The sequence below is a fragment of the Cetorhinus maximus genome, chromosome 14 (assembly GCF_964194155.1).
Source record: "Cetorhinus maximus chromosome 14, sCetMax3.hap1.1, whole genome shotgun sequence".
NCBI lineage: Eukaryota > Metazoa > Chordata > Chondrichthyes > Lamniformes > Cetorhinidae > Cetorhinus > Cetorhinus maximus.
Genome location: NC_135892.1, coordinates 18,243,097 through 18,263,739, shown reverse-complemented (window position 1 = coordinate 18,263,739; position 20,643 = coordinate 18,243,097). Strand labels below are relative to the sequence as shown.

Genomic DNA, 20,643 nt, shown 5'->3' with positions numbered 1-20,643 from the left:
GTCCAATGCCACAAATGTTTCAATAAACTGACCGGATAGCAAGGCTGTGAATGATGCCTTCCTATCTCCATTTCTCTGCATTAATTATGACCAATGCCCTTCTCCACTTGCCTCTCAAGAGGAGAAATCACAAGTGGACACTATACTAATCTCATTCCAATCACATACACATCTGTTGCCGTGACCCTCACAAAAGATGTAACCAGTATTTTGCTACCTGCTTTCACATTTCACACTGGTGCCACTTCTTACAAATGACTACCTCCCCAGCCTGCTCAAATCTTGCATCTTCTTTCTCTCAACGGGCACAATATATGATGCACTACATGATGCTGCCTTACACATTCTCATAACACTTTCAAAAGCCACACAATAACTTGTTTCCTCTATTACTAACTGGAGGGGTTTTTATGGAGGTGTTGGGAGTTTTGCCTGCTGGCTCTTCAGCCAGCAAGAGACTCACGTCCTCTCCTCCAGGAAGACCTACTGGAATTAAATGCCTCTCAGGGGTTGGCAGCAAGGGTAGGGGGGGGTTGGCTTTCAGCGGTTCTGTTCCTTCCTGGTTCCGGGTCCGGAGTACCAGAGGGAACCATCCCCACAGGTGAGACCATAAGTGGTCTGCATAGGTCCGATTGTCATGCTTCCTGCATGGCAACAGACCCGCCCACTGGAGGCAGTGGGGTGCTCACACGCCACCCTCCAACCTGATTAAAATGCCTTCCCTGCCTCCAAACACGCCATAAGAGAGGGCATAAAACCACCCCCCCACAGTAACTGGGAGTGGATTAGACCTGAGGAAGGATTAGTTTGTATAAAGGCTAACAGCCAATTTGAGGAATAATCCATGGAAATCACTGCAGCAAGCAAATCAAGGACCGCTGGTGATGGAGAGGTTGGAGGCCATGTTCAGCAGGGTGCCTGCCTACCATTTACATTTGTTCTCTATTCTCAAGCAATTGCACATACTTTGTTACTGCCTAGAATTTCAATGTCCTGCTGACCCTTGTCTAGATTCATCTGAATACCTGAACTCTGCAGGACATGAGTGGGACAGGGGGGGTCAACCTTCCTGAAGAAGCACCAGCACTTGCTCCATCGCCCCCAGGGACCAATTTAGAAATTGGCACCTTGTGAGATAGATCACAAGTTAGAGCAGTAGCATTGGATGGATTCAATGCTTCCACATTTGCTTAAGAAAAAGGCGGTGGAGTCCTACTGACATCATAGGACACAGGTGTGAACACTTTAATGAGACTCTTGCCTGGGCCCTTGTGAATTCCCTGAGCGAAATGGTGGCAGATAGGAATGGGCTTTAAGTACAGTATTATGATTTTCAGGGCATTACTATCCTGTTCTCAGTTTTATAATTTTCAATTCCCCCCATCGACTTCTTGTGATTGTTGTGGGGAGAGTTACCATCAAGGCAGGCTATGTGAACTCTAATGTATATCTAGATTAATTTACATGTTGACTAAATGATATTAAGCAACTCATTAAGATGGATTTACATAAGAAGCATTTCCTTTCTAGGCTTTTGGGTTTTCACCAAACATTGAAGACATTCGAATCAGGTAAAACAATTGACTGCGCTTACCCTGCAATCCGATAGTTAATTTCCTCATTTTCCCAATGAACCAAAGCAACTTCATACGGCTGGATCTCATGTGGCTCCAAGATTTGCATAATGCGTTTCACCTAAAGGCAGAAGATTAATTTTCATAAAAATGCACCAACTTACAAAAAAAAAAACCCCACAATGAAATACAAAACCTAATGATTTCAATCTGAATAACACACTGGAATCAAGATTTTTACATGAATCTTAATGCTAACGTTAACCCAATGATTTATTGCCCCCAATAAAATTATGCAATCAGAAAGTCTAAGCCTGTTTAAAGTTATTACATCAGAAATGCATTGCTTCAATTCTTTGCCACTCAATTAATAAATGAGTTCATCTCTACCTCTATACACATACCGGGTGTACAGGATAGTTTTAACATTCCAATCTGTTTTGGAAATGTTTAATTAAACCTCTACTATTAGCTTTACTTACTTCAAAGTCTTTCATGTGTGATGAAGCCATTTTTTGGTGAAATTTAGATGTGCATTGATTAAAAGCCTTGTAAATAAATTAACTTCCACTTCAGTATTAATGCAATAACATACCCACGTTTTGAATAGGGAATGCTGAATAATGTTGATAGAAAGTGACAAGAAGCTATTGTTAATTATTGGTGTGTGTTAAAAGAATTCACTGTGTGGTATTAGTGAGCAGCAAGTCCCCAGGTTCTACAGAGTGATGTGATAAAGATGGGCAGTTATTACCACTGACTGGTACAATCAAAACTGTAGGATACCCCAGTAGACAGAATATCTCATAAAATGAGGCTGCATATGTTACCAGAATGGGGAGCGTGTGCCACCAGTGGGAAGCAGGTGTTATTGGTTTACATGATGAAGAATGTTTTATACCAACACAGATAAAAATGAGGGTTGAGGTAAACATGCAGTTAAAAAGGGCGTAGGAAAACTAAACTATACCCTAGATACATGCAGTATGATTCAACTTACCGCTTTATCTTCCACATTCCAAAAGACAACAGAGCCCTCCCTGTGTGTGCAAGAAATAAAGATTGTTAGTGTTGCAGAAGGTCATGGAGAGGACCATCTGTTATCTTTTAACAGCCAGATAATAGACTGGATAGAATATAATTTCACAGCCTTAAGAACCCCATGACTGAATCACAGATAGAAAATGCAAAAGCTAATTAATTTTTCTCAAACTATTAACAGCTATTGATACATTTGATACCTCAAATGATAAGTTTACTACCAAATGTAGCGTTTGGTGAATTAAATTATGTTAGTGAGTTATAATATTCATCATGAAATCACATCATTTGCATTTCAAGAATATCCCAGTCTTGAAAATTTCAACTGACCTCCAATATCGACAGATATCTGTGCAAAAGTGTTCCAGGTTCCTACTGCTGTATGTGTGAAAAAGTGCTTCTTGATTTCACTCCTGAATGGCCTTGTTCTAATTTTATTATGTCCTCATGTTCTGGATTCCTTCTGCAGAGGAAATAGTTTTCCTATATCTAGTCTATCAAATCCCTTAAACATTTTAAATACCACAATTGAATTATCCTTTAACCCTTAATCATTTAAACTCAAGGGAATATAAGCAGGGTTTATGCTACCTATCCTTATAATTTAATCCTTTTAACCCAGTCTTCACTGCAGCCCTTGCAAGATCAACATATCTGCACAGGCTCAGAACCAAAACTGAATGCAGTATACCAGATGAGGTCTGATTAAGGCTTGTACAACTGAAGAATTACTTCCACACTTTTGAATTCTAATTCCCCTGAGATAAGGTTAACATCCCATTATCCTTTTAAATTACTTTTTATACCTGTGCATTAGCTTTGTGATTTGTGTGCACGGACCCTAAATCCTTTTTCTTCCAAAGCTCATAGTCTCCATTTAGAAAACATTCTAATCTGTCTTTCTCAGATCCAAAATGGATGACCTCACACTTCCCTACATTAAACTCCAATCCATCATAATTTTCTTCACTCACTTGGTCCATGGGCTTTTTATAACTTCCTTCTTCCATCCACACAACTTACTGTGCCTCCTAACTTAATGCCAATTGCAATGACTAACCCACCAAACTGAGATCATAGCTGGAAGCAAAGCATGTTTTCACATAAGGCTCTTCATTATTCAAAATGATGTACCCTGCACACACTACTGCAGCTAGGCTGTACTTTACAAGATTCTAGGGATATTATGTTGTGACTGCATTCACTTTTTGATAATCCATACACTGTCTGTGTGTTTTATCTGGTTTCGGCACCATCACGATGGGTGAACTCCAGTTACTGCAACTAGACTATGATGTCATTCTGAAGCATAAATGCAACTTATTTTTGCACTTGAGCTAATTTTACTGGATTCAATCTATAAGGATGTTGCCTTATTGAAATTGAATCCCCCGCATCTACATCATGCATAGCCAAATTTGTTTTCCCCAACTTATTCCCACAAATAGCTTTGTGTGACTGTAATAGCTTTTCCAAATCACCTTTGACATTTGTCTGGAAGATAACTCAATATCACATTTAAATTGTTAAGCACTCCCTCATTGTGCAATTTAATTAGAGGAAAGTCAATTTCAGAATCTTTCATTTCTACCTCCTTTTCCTTTCCACTACTAATACCTCCTTTTGGTTATCCTGTCAAAATACTTTTTAAGCATATTTACATGACACACCCCCCTGGTTCTTTCTTCTTTCTGGGGTATTTATTAAATAAATTACTTCACTCAGTCTCTTTTCAATTCGGTAAGGCCCAGTAAACCTTGCATTTAATGATTCGCATGGCACTGGATACAAGACTGATGCCTTTTCTCTAGCAACAAAACTATTAGCTTTTGCCCTCTTTTCTGCACTTGTCTTCATCACTTGCTGCGATACCTTTAAATGTTCCTTAGCTACCTCACATGCTCTGTTCAATCTTTCTCTAAATTTTGTCACATAATCCAGGAGAGTAATTTCTGAACGTTGACCCACTAGTTTCTCCTGAATCATCTTTTCAATGACAGATCCAGCTGACTGGATGTCAGCATCCTTCCTCTGTCTTTTGGATTTTTCCTCTTCCTGTTTCAACCCATGAGTTTCTGATCCCGTCACTAAGCAATCTGGAAACAATCCAGAATGCTCTTTCTGCAACATCTCTGTCGATTGCATCTCCACAGGCTGCTTGACTACAGCAGGCATCACCAAAATCTGTGACCCAGCTATATCACTTCCTAGGATAAACTGAACCCCTGTAATGGGCAATTTTTCCACTACCGCAATGATCAGCTTGCCTGTTTTCAACCTACTTTTAAAATTCGCCTTACACAATGGAATATGTATAGTATCTCCGTGTATCCCACTTATTAACACTCTTTCCTGCAATGCCCCCTTTGGACAAAAAATAGCGCCATCCCATAAGGGCTGACAAGCCCCTGTACCCCTTAAAATTGATATCTTTGCCTGTTCCGCCCTGTACACATGGATAGACTTTCCCTTCAAATATAAAATCTTCAAACATTTCTGTAACCTGTCCTTCAGAACTCCCTTGGGTAAGTTGTGAATACATTCCCACTTCATTAGCTACCAATGATTCTTCTTGCTCCACTTGTACACAAACCACTGGTTTTTCTTGCCTCTGGATCTCCAAGCCCACAGTACTCTTATTTTCAGAACTTTTCTGTGTTCCAATTACTGCAATAGGTTTTCTCTGTAACCTCCAAAACTTTAGCTTTGTGTGCCCAACCTTATTACAATGGAAACATTTAAGTCTTCGAGTGTCACTTCCACCCTCAGCACCTTCCTTTCTGGTCTGAGGAGAAATTTCCTGAGAATTCCCAGCTGTCCCTTCTCTTCCCTGACTACCTGTTTTCCTTTCATCTACCCACTTCCTATCCTTCTCTGATTTAAAAAGGTGATGGAAAAAAGATTTTGATATGGACCAGCTCATAATCATCAGCTATCGCTGCTGCCTGCCTAGCTGTTTTAACTCTTTGTTCCTCCACACGGGTTCTAACTACCAAAGGAAGTGAATCTTTAAATTCTTTCAAAAGAATTACTTCTCTAAGAGCTGCATATGTTGTCTCTACTTTTAATGTCCGTATCCAACAGTCAAAATTACTTTGTTTTACTCTCTCAAACTCAATATAAGTCTGTCCAGGCTGTTTCCTCACATTCCGAAATTTCTGCCCGTACGTCTCAGAAACCAACTCATATGCACTCAGAAGTTTTTTTTGCTGCATCATAATCCACAGACACTTCTGACTGCGATGCATATACCTCATGAATTCTAACTACCAACCTAGTCTGTAAAAGCAATGTCCAGATTTCTTGTGGCCATTTCATTTGTTTAGCTATCTTCTCAAATGAAATAAAGGATGGCTCTACACTCCTTTCCTCAAACTTCAGAAGAGCCTGCACAAATTTAAACCTCTCCACTGGGTTTTAGGTTGAATGTGGCCGTTTCACCATCAGAACCTTCCTCAGCATCTGAGGTGTCTTTTTTAAGGTCTAGCTTTTTAAGCCGGTATTCTCTTCCTCTCTCCTTTTCTCTTTCGTCCATTGCTAACTTTTCCATTTCCAATTCTCTTTCCTGTCTCCTGCCTTTCTGCTCCCTTTGAAATGTTCTCTCCTTTTTCTTTTCTTTTGCCTCTAATTCAATTTTCAGTTCAATTGCTTGTTCAAGTTCAAGCTTCTTCATTAGCAACTGAAGTCTCATTATTCCCAGCTGTGACTCATTAGTTTCAGGTATCCCTTCCAATTTCAAATGCTGCACTATTACTTCAATTATGTCTGCTTTCCTCGCACCTGCGGTTAATCCTAACTGCAACTTATCTGCCAACTCTGTTAATGGAAACTTGGTTACTTTTTCTAAGCCTGTCAGGGTTACATCTTCAGCTGTGGCTCAGTTCATAGCACCCTCGCCTTTGAATCAGAGGGTTGTGAGTTCATGTCCCACTCCCGGAACCCAAGAACTGTGATTGTACTCGAAAGAGTTGCAATCTGTGACTGTTGGTAACTCGAAAGAGTTTCCACTCCCAGAAAAATCTAAACAATTGCTAAAGCCATGATCGCAGTCTAACCACTTTGAAATCCCTCACCACCAACTCCTGAGTTCAGCGTTCTTCTCACACTCGTAGCCTTCAGATTCACCAAGCCAATCAAGGAATTTAAAAAAAATCCCACAAAGAGCCCCCAATTTTGTTATATGACAGGTGGTAATTGCAGGGCTGACCAAATCCCAAAAGGGAAACTTGGCCAAGCTATCACAACAATTTGCAATTTGTATTTTATTATGAGAAGGTATGTGTACTGAAGTAGGAAGTAAAGATGCCACTACCACTTCTGGAGATTTTAAATATTAAATTGAAACATTTATTAACAAAAGAAAAGAAAATGTAAACACACAAGATTACAGTTACACAGTTAAATTTAGTCTTATAACATTTCCCAAAAGATTTCTATTTAGCTAGACTCACAGATAAACACCCTTTACAGGCAACCATCCTTATAGATTTTTAAGTTATAAAACATGCAGTAATATTACTGCAAGGCATCCACTGTGGCTATAAGGTAGGTATGTCACAAGCTTCTCTCTCCCTCTCCTTTGACAATGGAAATCCAAGGCTTGTGTCAAAACCTTGCTTTCTAGAACCAGTAGACACTTCTTTGGAGTGGCTAGAAGCTGATACTTCACGATATACTCTTCAAGACCTCACATGGCCACCCCCCCTACAGCTTTAAATCTTTCCTTAAATATATTTTCTCCATTTTTATCTTTTAAACCCATTGTTCTTAACCTTTTTTTGAAAGTTACCTTTCCCAGAATCTAAACATTTTTCGTGTTGTCATTATGCCCAGCACTTTCGGGAAAAATAAACTTAATAACTTTGCTTTATTTAATTTATGATTTTTGCCAGTTGTAAAACTTCCTGTTATGTCTCTTTGAAATTCAATAGCTAAAAATGCAACTCCTTATCTATCTCCTAATGCAAATTCCTAATCACGCTGTATCTACAGGGGTCACATCTTAGCTCGTCCATCTTCACTTCGAAATATCTACTTTTAAAACTAATTCCTTTGATGATTTAAACCTTGCAGTCTGACTGTCTTCAGTTTAATTAAAGCAGTTACACACACAAAACATGCACACAGCCCCCACAAGCCTGCTTCACAGTACCCCACAGTAATATTGGAAAAAGTTATATTTTCTTTACAAGTGAGATGGAGAGATAACAAGCTGGAGTGGTTTTGTGAGGTAGCAATGAAAGAAACAGCCTCTTCATGGTGGAATAGAGGAAAACCAGTAAGCCAGGCTCAGAGCAAGAATGTGCAAGTTGGGATACTGGGCTGGAGATGATTTCTCAGGTAAGACGGGGTGAGGCGGCACCGTAAATGGGCAGAGAAAGGGAGGATGAGGGCCTTGAAGCACTGGGGGACAGGATGCCAGGAGAGCTTAGAAAGCACAGGAGTGATGAGATTGCTGACCTCTGTCCAAGGGAAAGCTTAGTCCACAAAGTATTGTTTAACCAAAATTTGTAATAGGTGAAGGAGAAGATGTGCATGAGGAGGGAATTTGATATATTAATTCTAGAGATGATCATAGCTAGATTAGAGTTTTTGCATTGGAGAAAGATCTCCAACAGTTTTAGTCAGCCATTGAAATTTTGATTGTTCTGCATCAAATCTGCAGTTGCATATAAGCACAGACAGCTATTAATATATTTTGTCCTTTAAACATTAAAAATGCCAGAAGTACACATAAAAGCTTTTTTAAGAATTGGCTTTTTTTTTGGAGGTCCTAAAGTTTGGAGGTTTGCAAAGCCAAAAGATCTGTTCTCACTTGCTGCTGTATGATCCTCCCAAGACAGTAATGAAAACTGACAGTTCTGCATTGGCAGCAATCAGACAAAGACTTCCCTCATCAGCTCGCCAGGGAAAGCAGATGCATTACTCCCTTCCTCAAGCACCAATATTGCCAGGAATCAGATGTGTGATACCAGGTAATTAACAAAATAATTAATTGGAAATAAGTAAAATACCCATTTTAGTTCGTGGTTCTCACAAAGACAGGAGTTGCTTACCCAGGATACAATGACAAGATACAAAGACTTAGAAATGTGGGTGTGGCTTAATCACACAGCGTTAGCACTCTGCACTCAAATAGAAAGGCCTGAAGTACGCCGGATTTTGGGCACTGGATCTCAAAACGTAGACGGTGCTGCAGTAGGATTCCACACAGGTTAATGATCCAATTTCCAAGAAGGTGATTGGTTGGGTTGCGTGTGTCTCAGCTTCCATGGTCAGGTATGGCTGAGGCATTGAGTAGGAAAATCGCAGACTGTGGGAGTACTGTCGATGGTGGTGTAGGGGCAGGTGGGTGTAGAGTCAGGAGTACCTTCGAGAATCAAGTAGGAAGATTGCAGACCTCAGGAGCACTGTTGAAGCTTGTCCGGGATTATCACTGGCACTGACTGCCTCAGGTATTAGACCCTTACTTGCTTATGCAAGTGAATCCAATGCCTGCTTGAGAAATGGGGTAGAGGGTTCCTCTTGTTTTCTTTTATCAAGACAGCATTCAGAACAACTTGTGTCAGAATTATGCGCATGGGGTGTCAATTTGTTCCCTAAACAGAACCCATAGTTGTTTGGGGAACAAACAACAGGCGCTACCAATCCCAATTTCATGCCGTCTCTACACCTGCAGAGCAAATTTTAAAGGTAAAGGCCAACCTGAACCAAAATAATTTGATTAAACCCAATTCATGTCATCGCTAAAGCCACTAATTTTAACCTTACCCAGATATGGGGAATGGGGAGGCTTCAAATTGGCAGACATTTTACATCACTCGATTTAACACTTCACTAGAGTCAGTGAAGCATTGAATTGGATAGGGTGTAAAAAGTGTATTTGACCTGAATATTCCACAGGGCGGGTAAGATTAAAAATTGGGCTATCTTGTCCAACATATAAAAACATTGAACATGAAATTTATCTAGTGATTAAGGTGAGGAGTTCTGCTTTAACACGTAAATGCTGCTGCCAGTCCTCGATGTCTTAAATCCAACAAAAAGTGTACGTTTTCTCATATATAATGATCTTAAATAAATTCTAATTATCAAATAATTGAACATTTATGAGACACAATCATTCACTAAGCCTCAATGTTTTGGAGAAAACAAATGATACCAGAAATGAAAGGTTATATCCATCAGGAAAAATTGAACAGGCTGGAGTACTCTTCTCTGGAAAAGAGAAGGCTTCAGAGTGACTGTTAGAGGTCTTTAAGATTATGAAATGGTCTGAAAGGGTAGACTTGGAGAAAAGTGGTTCCACTTTCAGCTAAAACCAGAATTAGGGGCAATTTAGTATAATATAATCTCTACTAAATCCAATAGGGAATTCAGGAGAAACTTCATTACACAGAAAGACTGGTTAAGGATGTGGACCTAGCTACCGCAAGGACTGGTTGAGATGACAGGCAAAGATGCACTTAAGGGATAGAACAATAAACACACCAGGGGGAAAGGAATAGAAGGATTTGTTGATGGGATTAGATGAAAAAGGGTGGGAGGGCGTTCACAAGAAACATAAATACCTGATGGACTTGTTGGGCTGAATGGTCTGTTTCTGTGCTATAAGTACTATGTAATATTATGAAAATGTAAAATCAAAATGATAATGCAGTGTCTTTATCTAGGTTCATCCCTCATTTTTATTCATGCCTAGGGTGTCTAAAATTTCTGTATGCTAAAACCTATCTAAATGCACCCCTTTTCATTTATTATTACTTCAGTAAAGTTGACATTTAACAAAACAGTTTAAACTGTTAGAATAATGGGAAATGATTGCAGAAATCCTTTGCATAAGCTGCACCTGTTTAATGGGGGTCAACTTAACAAAAAAATGATCAGTTGCATTAGTCATATCCTTGAACTGGGAGAACACAAAATATTCCAAAGTGCAACTTGTGCACTAGAGTGTACCCAAATATTACACATTTTACAGAGAAGTAGTAGGTGCAGAGATGTCATACAAACCAACCTGAATAAGAAAATTAATCCATAATCATTTGGCTTGGCCAACATATCAGTTCCAATTACCAAGACATTTGAGGCATCTGGGGAAAAACATTGAGGAAGGAATAAAGAGATTTGTAAAGGATTTAATACTACGTAAAAAAAAAGAAACAGGCAATACAGTTCAATTTGTAGCATTCTTTATGCGAGCAAAACAACAGAAAATGAAAGCATTTACTTACTGTTATTAAAGTCATCAGTCGCCAAGAATGGAAGTTGAATAGCAATGGACATTACAGAAGATTTGTATAATGTTTGATTTCCAGGATCAATGAACATTCAAACTCATCCTAATTGTATGAGCCTTACTTGCCTCATCAATTATCATTTACTTGAGTAAATAGAGCAATGCGCAGTCATCATTTATCCAGGTATTGAGACTGTTAAAAATTTGTTTTGACGACGTGCTGATGTTTATGCAGTACAAGCTGTAATGTTGCATAATTTGAATTATATTTTTAAATTATTCTTCTTTGCATACAGCAGAATCCCATTGCTCACTTTCCTCTTTGGGTGAGCAAGGCATGGAATGATGGGATTTATTGTGATGTCAGTCATTTCCCCCACAAGAAGTCTGGTTCAGTATCACAAGAGGATTGAATCATATCTATCACTGAACCTGAGCCCAGAAAGTGAAGAGGAGAAAAAGTATGTGAAGAGGAGAAAAAGCAATTTTCGAAAAAACTCTTCAATTTACATATTCTTTATTTTCACTTTGATGAGCAGTAAAATAACAATGAGTTAAAGGCGCGCACTGTTATTAGTGTTTTAAAAAAAAAATCAATTTCTGGCAAGCAAGGGATACACCATGAACTGCCTATTGCCACAAATTGCGGGATCATTTGTGCCGCTCCTCTGTTAGCTACACGAGAAATGGAGCCTGCCATCAACCTTTCCACAGGTTTCAAGCAATTGTCACATTTGCGCATTAATATGAAGGTGGCTTCCATGCACTGGATGACGATGAGTGGCGGTGGGGAGGGAATTGCATGGGGAAACCCAGAAGTCAAATAACCAGGTTAGAATCAACGATATCATCTCAATTGCAAAACTTAATTTAGAATTCCAAGTTTCATGTCTTCAAGCTGTGCAATGGTTGTAGTATGCACCCACATGTCGCAATCCATCTATATTTAAGGGGACAGTGCACAAATGGATATCGGAAGTGTTCTGGAAGGATGGTGGGCCTTGAGCAAGGGCAGCACCCAGATTCAGTGACTAATTGCTAGAATGACTGCTGAGTGCAGTCAGGAACACAAAACATGTACTTCCCTAGCAATGGAAGGAAGAAACTGCTATTGTCACCAAAAAGGCCTGATTGGAAGGAGCTAAGGAGGTTAATAGCAATGTTAACATGTGCAAGATGCAGTACATCACCATCTATCAGAATGCCCTCACTGGTAAGGACTGAAGGGCACCTCCAGGCCTTTTTCAGTATCTGAAATGGATCTTAAACTATCCAAAGGCTTGCTTGATGAGAGAGTGGGTTATCATGTGGCTCTCATTGTAGTGCTCCTGTGCCTCGTTGGTGGGGTTCCTCACAGGTATCTTGAGTCAAGTTTGAAGGCAGTACCCCTTATCTCCTAGAAGACAGCCCTTAAGTATGCTTCTTGGATTGTAAAAGTCTGGAACGCTGGACTTATGCATTAAGATAACATCATGACAGCCCCCAGGAAACTCGCGATACCTGCATGAACCTCTTCTTGTGATTGGTGAGTAGCTGGTGAGTTTTTTTTATGTAAGTCTTTAATAAGTCTTTAGTTTGTTTCTGTTAAGTTTCGTTAGTCTAATTATTGAGGCATAGCAGGGCACCTCTGTTGTATGGATTGCACATCCTGTTCCATGTGGGAACACCAGAACACTTCTTGTGTCCTGGACACACACAAGTGCAGGAAGTGCACAGAAAAGACTTATGAGAATGATTCCAGGGATGAGGGCTTCAATTAAGCAGATAGATTGGAAAAGCTGTGGTTTTGGGAGGGTAGTGGACCTTAGAAAAGAGATGGTTGGGAGGAGAATTGATAGCAGTGTTCAAAATCATGAGGGATCCAAACAGCAGATGGACAGAAACAGATCTCAATGGAGAAAGGGTCTGAACCAGAGGACACTAATTTAAGGTGGCTGGAAGAAAAACTTTTTTCTGGAACGATTGATTAAGATTTGGAATGTAGTACCTGAGAGTGTGGTGGAGGCAGATACAATCAGGGCTTTCAAAAGGGAGCCAAATCCGAATGCTTGTTCAATCTGGCTATTGCCACTATAGGGGAGATTTACATAATTGATGGCCCTAAACAATCTGTTTATGTCCTATCTAATGCATTTTTATGCAGCTAACTGGGATATCCTGGATATATTGTTGGTAGCACCCTGGAAGAATCTGGAGGTGAAAAACTGAGGGTAGTGATCCTGGTGCTAGTAATGCATGCCACTATGTCAAGCAGGGAGAAGGTATCCCTGTAGAAGGCTGCAGGTGTCTGCCACCACCGGACGCGACAACCTCTGTCTGTAAACCCTGTGGTGTGGGTAGTGCTTTCTGCCGCCTTGCACTCTCCCCTACATGCCTCCTTGCTGTGCACGTACTGATCCCACCAACACATCATCAGTGATGTAGATGGTGATGGTCTTCCTCCTCTGGTGTACTGTCAAGCCCATCCAACACACCTCCAATTGTGATCTTGACTCTTTGAAATCCTCCAAAGTTGAAAAAAATTCCAGCCTCACAAGTACTCTCTGCCAAACATTTTCCAGAGAAAACTGAGAGGTGGCTGCAATAAGTGAGCTTTTATTTAGGTGAGACAATGATAAGTTTAAAATACCCACCTAAACTTCTACTCAAACTCACCTCCATTTTCCTGCCCTGGGAAACCTGTGCTGCACAAGCTAAATTAGGAGCCAAGTGAAAAGCAATTCGAAAAGACCTCATCAATGTCTCCTAAGGATGTTAATTGTGCCAGTAGGTACCTGCCCACCTGCAATAATGAAATCCCAAATTTCATGTGTAGGTTTTGCCAGCACCATAATGCACCTTCGTTAAGCTGGAAAGTGGGCATGCCGGAGCCAGGTTGTGCTTGGCTCTAAAAATTTTAAAAATTAAGTCGCCTCCCATTCTTGGAGGTTAAAATTCCCCCCATAATTCATCATAATTTCTTTTCCACTGTCCCTTTGTTTCTTTCTCAATCCTTAAATCTCATTAATTAAGGAGATAGGCTACTGGTCCCCTTGTTCCCCAAGGACCCAGAGATCCTGCTGTCTTCACTGTTTTAAGCTCACACTTCTAGAAATTTGCCATACGGAATTATTTGCAGCTGAAGGGTGAGGAAAAAAATACAGCTCATTGCAAATTGTCTTGCTTCAGCAAGTTCTGGGCCATTATGCTGCTTGACACACTTATCCCTTAAGCCTTTATAGAGCCACATTTATACAGTGTAGTGAAGTCTCTCATGTGGGGATTTATAGTGTATGGTTACGGCAGTGTTAAAAATCTCATTGATATACAGGGTTAATGGCTATTCTTACCTCTGGGCAGGTCTGTTATTTCATGATAACCACTTGACATCAGATTATGGCAAAGATTCTCTAAATGATACTCATCTGCTGTTGCGAAGGCTGTACACTTCATCAGACCCTATACAGAGACACAGAGATAAAACAGTTTGATAATATGCATAGTCTAACAAAGCACTGATAAAATAAATTTTTTTTGTTGTAAAGACTAATGTGGTTCTACTCTAAGGTACATGAAAAATCGGATTTATTTCAAAAGCTGCTGGTTTCCTTCCCCAAAACCACTCTTAGAAGAAAATTAGGACCTGGCCTTGTAAAAGCTTCCAAAAATTAGAGTTGATGAGGGTGAATATTTGCTGCAAACACCCATCAAGATAGAATCATAGAAAAGTTACAGCACAAAAAGAGGCCATTTAGTCCATTATGTCTGCGCCGGCCAAAGAAGAGAAAGAAAGAAACTAGCCCCTCATTTTAATCCCACTTTCCAGCACCTGGTCCGTAGCCTTGCAGGTTACAGCACTTCAGGTGCAGATCCAACTTTTAAACAAGTTTCAACCTCAACCACCAATTCAGGCAATGAATTTCAGATGTCCGCCACTCTCTGGGTGAAAAGGTTTTTCCTCATGTCCCCTCTAATCCTTCTACCAATCACCTTAAATCTATGCCCCCTGGTAACTGACCCCTCAGCTAGGGGAAATAGGTCTTTCCTATTAGGTCACCCATCAGCCTCCTCTGTTTTAAGGAACCTAGCCTATCCAATCTTTCTGCATAGCTGCAATTTTCAAGCCATGGCAACATTCTTGTAAACCTCCTCTGTAATCTCTCCAGAGCAATTATGTTCTTCCTGTAATGTGTTGATCAGAGGTCTACCCAAAATTCTAGCTGTTGCCTAACCAGCATTTAATACAGTGCCAGCATTAGATCCCTGCTTTTGTATTTAGTACCTCATCGAATAAAGGAAAGCATTCCATATGCTTTCTTTACCAGCTTATCCACCTGTCCTACCACCTGATAATTTGCTACCTGATGGCAATTTTAACATTTATTTTTGTTCCTGATTTTGCTCAGATTTGTATCCTTATTCTCTTTTCAAAGAATCAAGCTGTGATAGAGTTCCACAGGGAGTAACTACCTTTTGGGAGCCATTCTTAGGAATATGAACAGTCAATGTCTTCACTGCTTTTTAAAAAAATGGGTATTCATTCATTTTGCCGAATGAATCATGGCTGAAAGAGAGGGTACAAAAGGCTGATCCCCTGTTGAGCTGGACAATTTCCCATGTCTGATTTGTCTCAATGTTTTCTCTGGACTGTGAAATAGATTAAATTCTCTACTCACAACAGCCTGATTTGAGAATTCCCTGGAGTTCTCACACTGCCTTTAGACAAGATTTGGACTGGAAGGAACTATCATTTCAAAAATAGATAGGTAAAAAATTTAAAAATGTTTTATATTGAATACCATTAATTAAAAATTCTAATTCTACACCTTCGCTTGGGATATTTCTTCTTTGCATCACAAAGGGAAACTAATGTCTGCACAGGTCTCATGGGAATCCAACCAGCACTTTGATGCCAACCTCAGGGATTGCAGATAGAATTAGCCGAGCCCCGAATATGGCAGCGATCACCTATTCCACTGCAAGCTAAAAACATCCCGGGGCAAATGATAGCTGCAACATGAGTTGCAAATCCATTGTGAGAAGGGGAAGAAAAAAACATTTAATATAATTAATTGAGAAAAAGGAGCAAGATTTTGGGAGGGAAGGATAAACAAAAAGTAGGTGCATCTTAAGCAAATACTGCAAATCCACTACAATAAATATGTTAGAACATAAATAATGAATGAAATAAAGTTACTTTTGCATCTAAAGAAGATTTTGTAAATTTGTCTGGTAGACAGAATTATAAATATTATATCAGCGAGGCTTTTTTTGTATCAATTAAGTGTTTAATATTCTTACTAAGTCAATCGTGAAATCTTGCAGTTAGAGAGAGATTTGTACGAATTTAATGTACCACAAACAGTTGTGAGAGGTAGCAGAAAGAAAAGCACAGAAAATGACGGAGACAATAACAGAATAACAGAAACAGAAAGAAAAAAACTTAACAGGGGCATGGTGAGAAAGTAACAAGGAGAGATTTTTTTTGACCACCTAAAAAAAAAGATGGACTTCAGAAGGATGGACCAATGAGACTAAACATAAGGGGACAACTGCAGTAAAGCACTATTCACTATACCAGAACCTGACTACTCATTTATTCTGAGGTACGTTTCAACTTGAATATAATTTATTATAGATAACATTTTCTATTTAAAATAATTTTCCTATCTAAGTAGGTCATTTATTCCAATATTATCATATGCTCAGCCACTGAACGCCGTCAATAATTATCAGCATAATTGGTAAGAGGTTATTTACAGAGAACATGCCAGACAAAGCTTGCTTTATTTCTATGGTCACAGTTCATTTTGTGAAATATCAGAAATTGAAACGATAGAGAGTTTATCACTGCATACACATGCACAAATTTGTTTAAAAATATATAAACTGGAATTCCATTCTCATCAATAGGAATGAGGGTGTTGCTTTTCAATTATGCCACAAAAATCAGAAATTGACCAATGACCATGGTTACCTGAAATGCTGAATAGCACACTCCCAATGTCTGATCACAATGCATTGTTAAGCAGCAAAATCTCAGGTTGTGAGGCTTTTATAACCATAACAGCCCACTAATGTGTCCACAATTTTTAAGAGCTGGAGAGAGCAATGTGGCAGAGGAAATGGCATTGTAGTACCACGGGTACCAAGGTGATGAAAACAGAATATATTGTTACAAGAAGGGAAACTGTATGTAGAGTTTCTCCTTTTTGGAATACAGGTTATCCTCGATATTCCAAAGATTTAGCTTAGCTATTTTCAGACATGTTAGGGGAGAAATGAAACATTACTGCATTAAAAATCTTAAGGAAGTTAAGATAAGCATCCTCCTCTTTCCCCTTCCTGTACAAAACTGTTCTCAGGGATTACAAATCTTGGAACCCTAGAAAGTAGTAGAAATATTATGTAAGTAGAATCTATCATAATATTTTCTGGTGTATTTCAGGTCAGGAAGAAAAAATGGCTGTGGATAATGTAAGCTTGTTATTTGAAGGATGATTTATATTCAAAGAATGAGAATAACCCTATTTCAGTATGTATGCAATGCAAGGCATGCAATTGCTCTCTCACATTCATCTATTGTCCACATATTAAATGATAACTCAGTTCTACACACTGGGAGGCAAATCTAATCTTTGAGTAAAGTCTGCCTTCATAATCGATCTCTCAAAAAACAAACCATTTTTAGAAAAAAGGCCCAAATGGTAATGTTGAGTGAAGTTATTAGAACTGCCTCACAGACACTAGCTAAGGCCATTCGAAAATTTATTCTGTGATGTAATCAAATGCCTAATCAACTGAGCTTTAATTCTACTAGCAAACAGCCTGCCTAACTATTACAAAAATCTTTTGTTTCATTCCTATAAGAATGGGCCCAGAGTGGCCACAGAGTGGAACAAGATTATGCTTCTAATGCCGCAGGACTTGGTTGAAAACTGCAGAAAAATTGTTTGACACCAAATAAATTGTGATTTTGTTTTGGAGTAACTTCAGGTAAGCTCTATCTTTCTGCAAGTAAGGGAAGTTATACCCACTTGAAATTCACTGGTGTTCCTGAAGTCCATCCAAAAAATAATCTGCATATTTAAATGTTAGTAAATGAAAAAGGATTGCTTCATCCAGGCCTGTTGCAACAATCCCCCTCCTCCCACTGCAGTCACACAATCTCCTGGGATAGGCAAAGTAACAAGAAAAATAACCTTAGGCTAATTTGGGAAAATAAACTCTGGGAAATTGACCTCTGACCCCCAAATGCAATAAAAGCAAGCTACAGGAGACTACAGTAATTCAGATGAACAAATGGCTTTTGGGGAAACAAACATTTCCCCTTCAAGTATTTATCCAATTTCCTTTTGAAAGTTATTATTGAATCTACTTCCACCACCCTTTCAGGCAGTGCATTCCAGATTGCAGCAACTCCCTGAATAAAAAAATGTCTCCTCAGCTCACCTCTGGTTCTTTAGCCAATGACCTGAAATCTATTCTCTGGTTACCAACCCTTCAGCCACCAGATTCAGTTTCTCCTTTATTACTGTACCAAGATCATTTATGATTTTAAAATACTCTATTAAATATCCCATTAATCTTTGCATTTCTAAGAAAAGCAACCCAGCTTCTTTAGTCTTTCAATGTAACTCAAATCCCATAACCCTGGGACAATTCTAGTAAATCTCCTGTGCACCCTGTCTTGGGTGACATGCTTCCAAAGTGAAGTGCCTAGAAGTGAACACAATTCTCCATCTATAGGGTCTAACCAGTAACTTATAAAAAAGTTTAGCATAACATGCTTTTGTATTCTATGGGCAGAATCATCCTAGATTTGCACAAAGTGCGGTAGTGGGCAGGAAAAAGGATCTTTTGCCTGCCGGCCGCAATGGTGGTTTTTCGCACGGTTTTGTCCCATTCCCGGTGTGTCCCATCTCATTAATAATGCATTCCTAGGAAACACGCCGGGTCGCTGGCAAGGCGGCCTCTGATTCGCCCGCCCCGTCATCACCTCAGGCCTTCAGTAATATTTAAAGGCTGCCTCTGCACAGAGCTAGAATTCTCTAAGGCATCGGACGCTGCTGCAAAGTCATGACTGGCAAAGAGAGGAAACATGCTGCCCCCAAATTTAGCGACACCTCCCTCGGGTGCCTACTGGGCGCAGTGGAGGCCCACTGTGAAGTCCTCTATCTCCGTTCTGGGCGAAGATCAGTAAGCAAGGTCACCAATCCAGCTTGGGAGACGGTGGTAGCGGTGTTCAGCGTCATCACCCTGCAAAAGAGGAAAGCTATCCAGTGCTGATAGAGGATGAATGATCTCCTCCCTTCCGCCAGGGTAAGTCACTCTTCTCATCAATCTCAAATCACACATCCACAGGAATCTCATTCACTTCCAGTTCAAAGGACATCACCATTCACTCTCTCACGCACACCTTCATCTGCCCTGAGGATTGTGTCCTCATCTCGTCCATGGCACCACTCACCAACCACATGTGCCAGGTATACTTATCATCTGGCCAGGTAGGCGTCCTGCTTACACTCTCTCCATCTGTATTCATGCAGGACAAGCTGGCACACAACAAAAGGGAGAGGCTGCAGACTGGTGGAAGAATGCCGGACATCAAGGTCCTCACAGACTTTGAAAATAGAGTCATCCAGCAGGCCGATGAAGATTTAGACCATTCCTGTGCTGATGGTGAGGTTGGCGGTACCCAACCAAGTGAGGATCCAGCAATGCAACATCCATCAGACAACCACGCTGTGAGTCAGTTCCCCTGTTTCGTAGTTCCCTGCTATGCACTAATTATCTCTCCTTGCTTTCTAGGCACATGTGGAAAGTAGCTGAGGAGGTCCATGACCCAGGTCCTTGACTCAAGCCCCGAAGGCATCTGGGAAGAAGGATCTGATGGCACCCTAATTGAAGACCCGTCACAGCGCTCACCCACACCCTCCACCAGTGCAGAGACACACATCTCAATGGCACCTAGTTCTAGTGAAGCCTTGGGGTCACAATCTGGTGAGCACATCGCACTGTCTGATCCACAGCAGGCAGTAGCAGGGACTTCCCAGGTTTCCGGCACTCTGAGGACTGCTCGAGGTGAGAATGCTGAGTCCAAGTCAGACGAGGAGCCTCTGGACTTGGTCACACCTCAGTTGCTGGAACTGCAAAGGCAAGCTGTGGATCTGTGTGCACAGCAGGCCCTGCCGCTCCTTCATCTTGAGGAAGGTACTCCTCCCTTTGCTGAGCCAAGCGCCTCCACTGCTCTCTTCTTCTTCTCTTGTCTCTGTAAGCCATGAGGCATACTGCTAAATCACCAGGCTCCATGATCCTGATGTTCTCCTCCTGCAGCATCAAAGAGAGAGACACGTGGGTTAGCATGGGTGCACTAAGAGCCTCTCTTGTTTAAGTCTGAAGGCCCCTTCATGCATGCAGGAGAATGCTGGGCACCACTTGGATGGCCAGTGTGTAGTCCGCTCATTGGCTGTCTGAAACCCCACCCACCTCCACCCCACTCAACTTGAACAATTGGAGGTAGCTTTGGCCATTGGACTGCATGCTGTGCTCTTAGCTCAGGTGCAGGCATTCTCCTAGCCTGCACTGCAAGGTTGCACTGCTAGCTTGACCCATAATGGATACTGGTCCACACCTTAATAAAGACATTCCAAAGGGCTGTGAGCACCTCCACCAGTGACTGTACCAAGGCCACCTTTCACAAGGGGTTTGTACAACTTGCCCAGTCGGCCAATTGCTCTGCTGCCCCCAATAACGCACATTAATTTGCAGTCTGCGCCTGAGGGGTGAAAAGTTCTGGAGCATTTGGAG

The 20,643-nt window shown here is 40.6% G+C and overlaps 1 protein-coding gene across 2 annotated transcripts in view; it reads right to left on the bottom strand.

The window, feature by feature from the left end:
* Positions 1–20,643, bottom strand: part of rmnd1 (required for meiotic nuclear division 1 homolog) — a 73,379-nt gene that overhangs the window by 26,231 nt on the left and 26,505 nt on the right. For both annotated transcript variants that reach the window (XM_078556610.1, XM_078556611.1), the window contains exons 4-7: positions 14,184–14,292; positions 10,633–10,708; positions 2,575–2,614; positions 1,595–1,695 (exon numbers count right to left, since the gene is read on the bottom strand). In XM_078556610.1, coding sequence (XP_078412736.1) covers positions 1,595–1,695; positions 2,575–2,614; positions 10,633–10,708; positions 14,184–14,292 — 326 coding nt within the window. The remainder of the gene's footprint in view (positions 1–1,594; positions 1,696–2,574; positions 2,615–10,632; positions 10,709–14,183; positions 14,293–20,643) is intronic.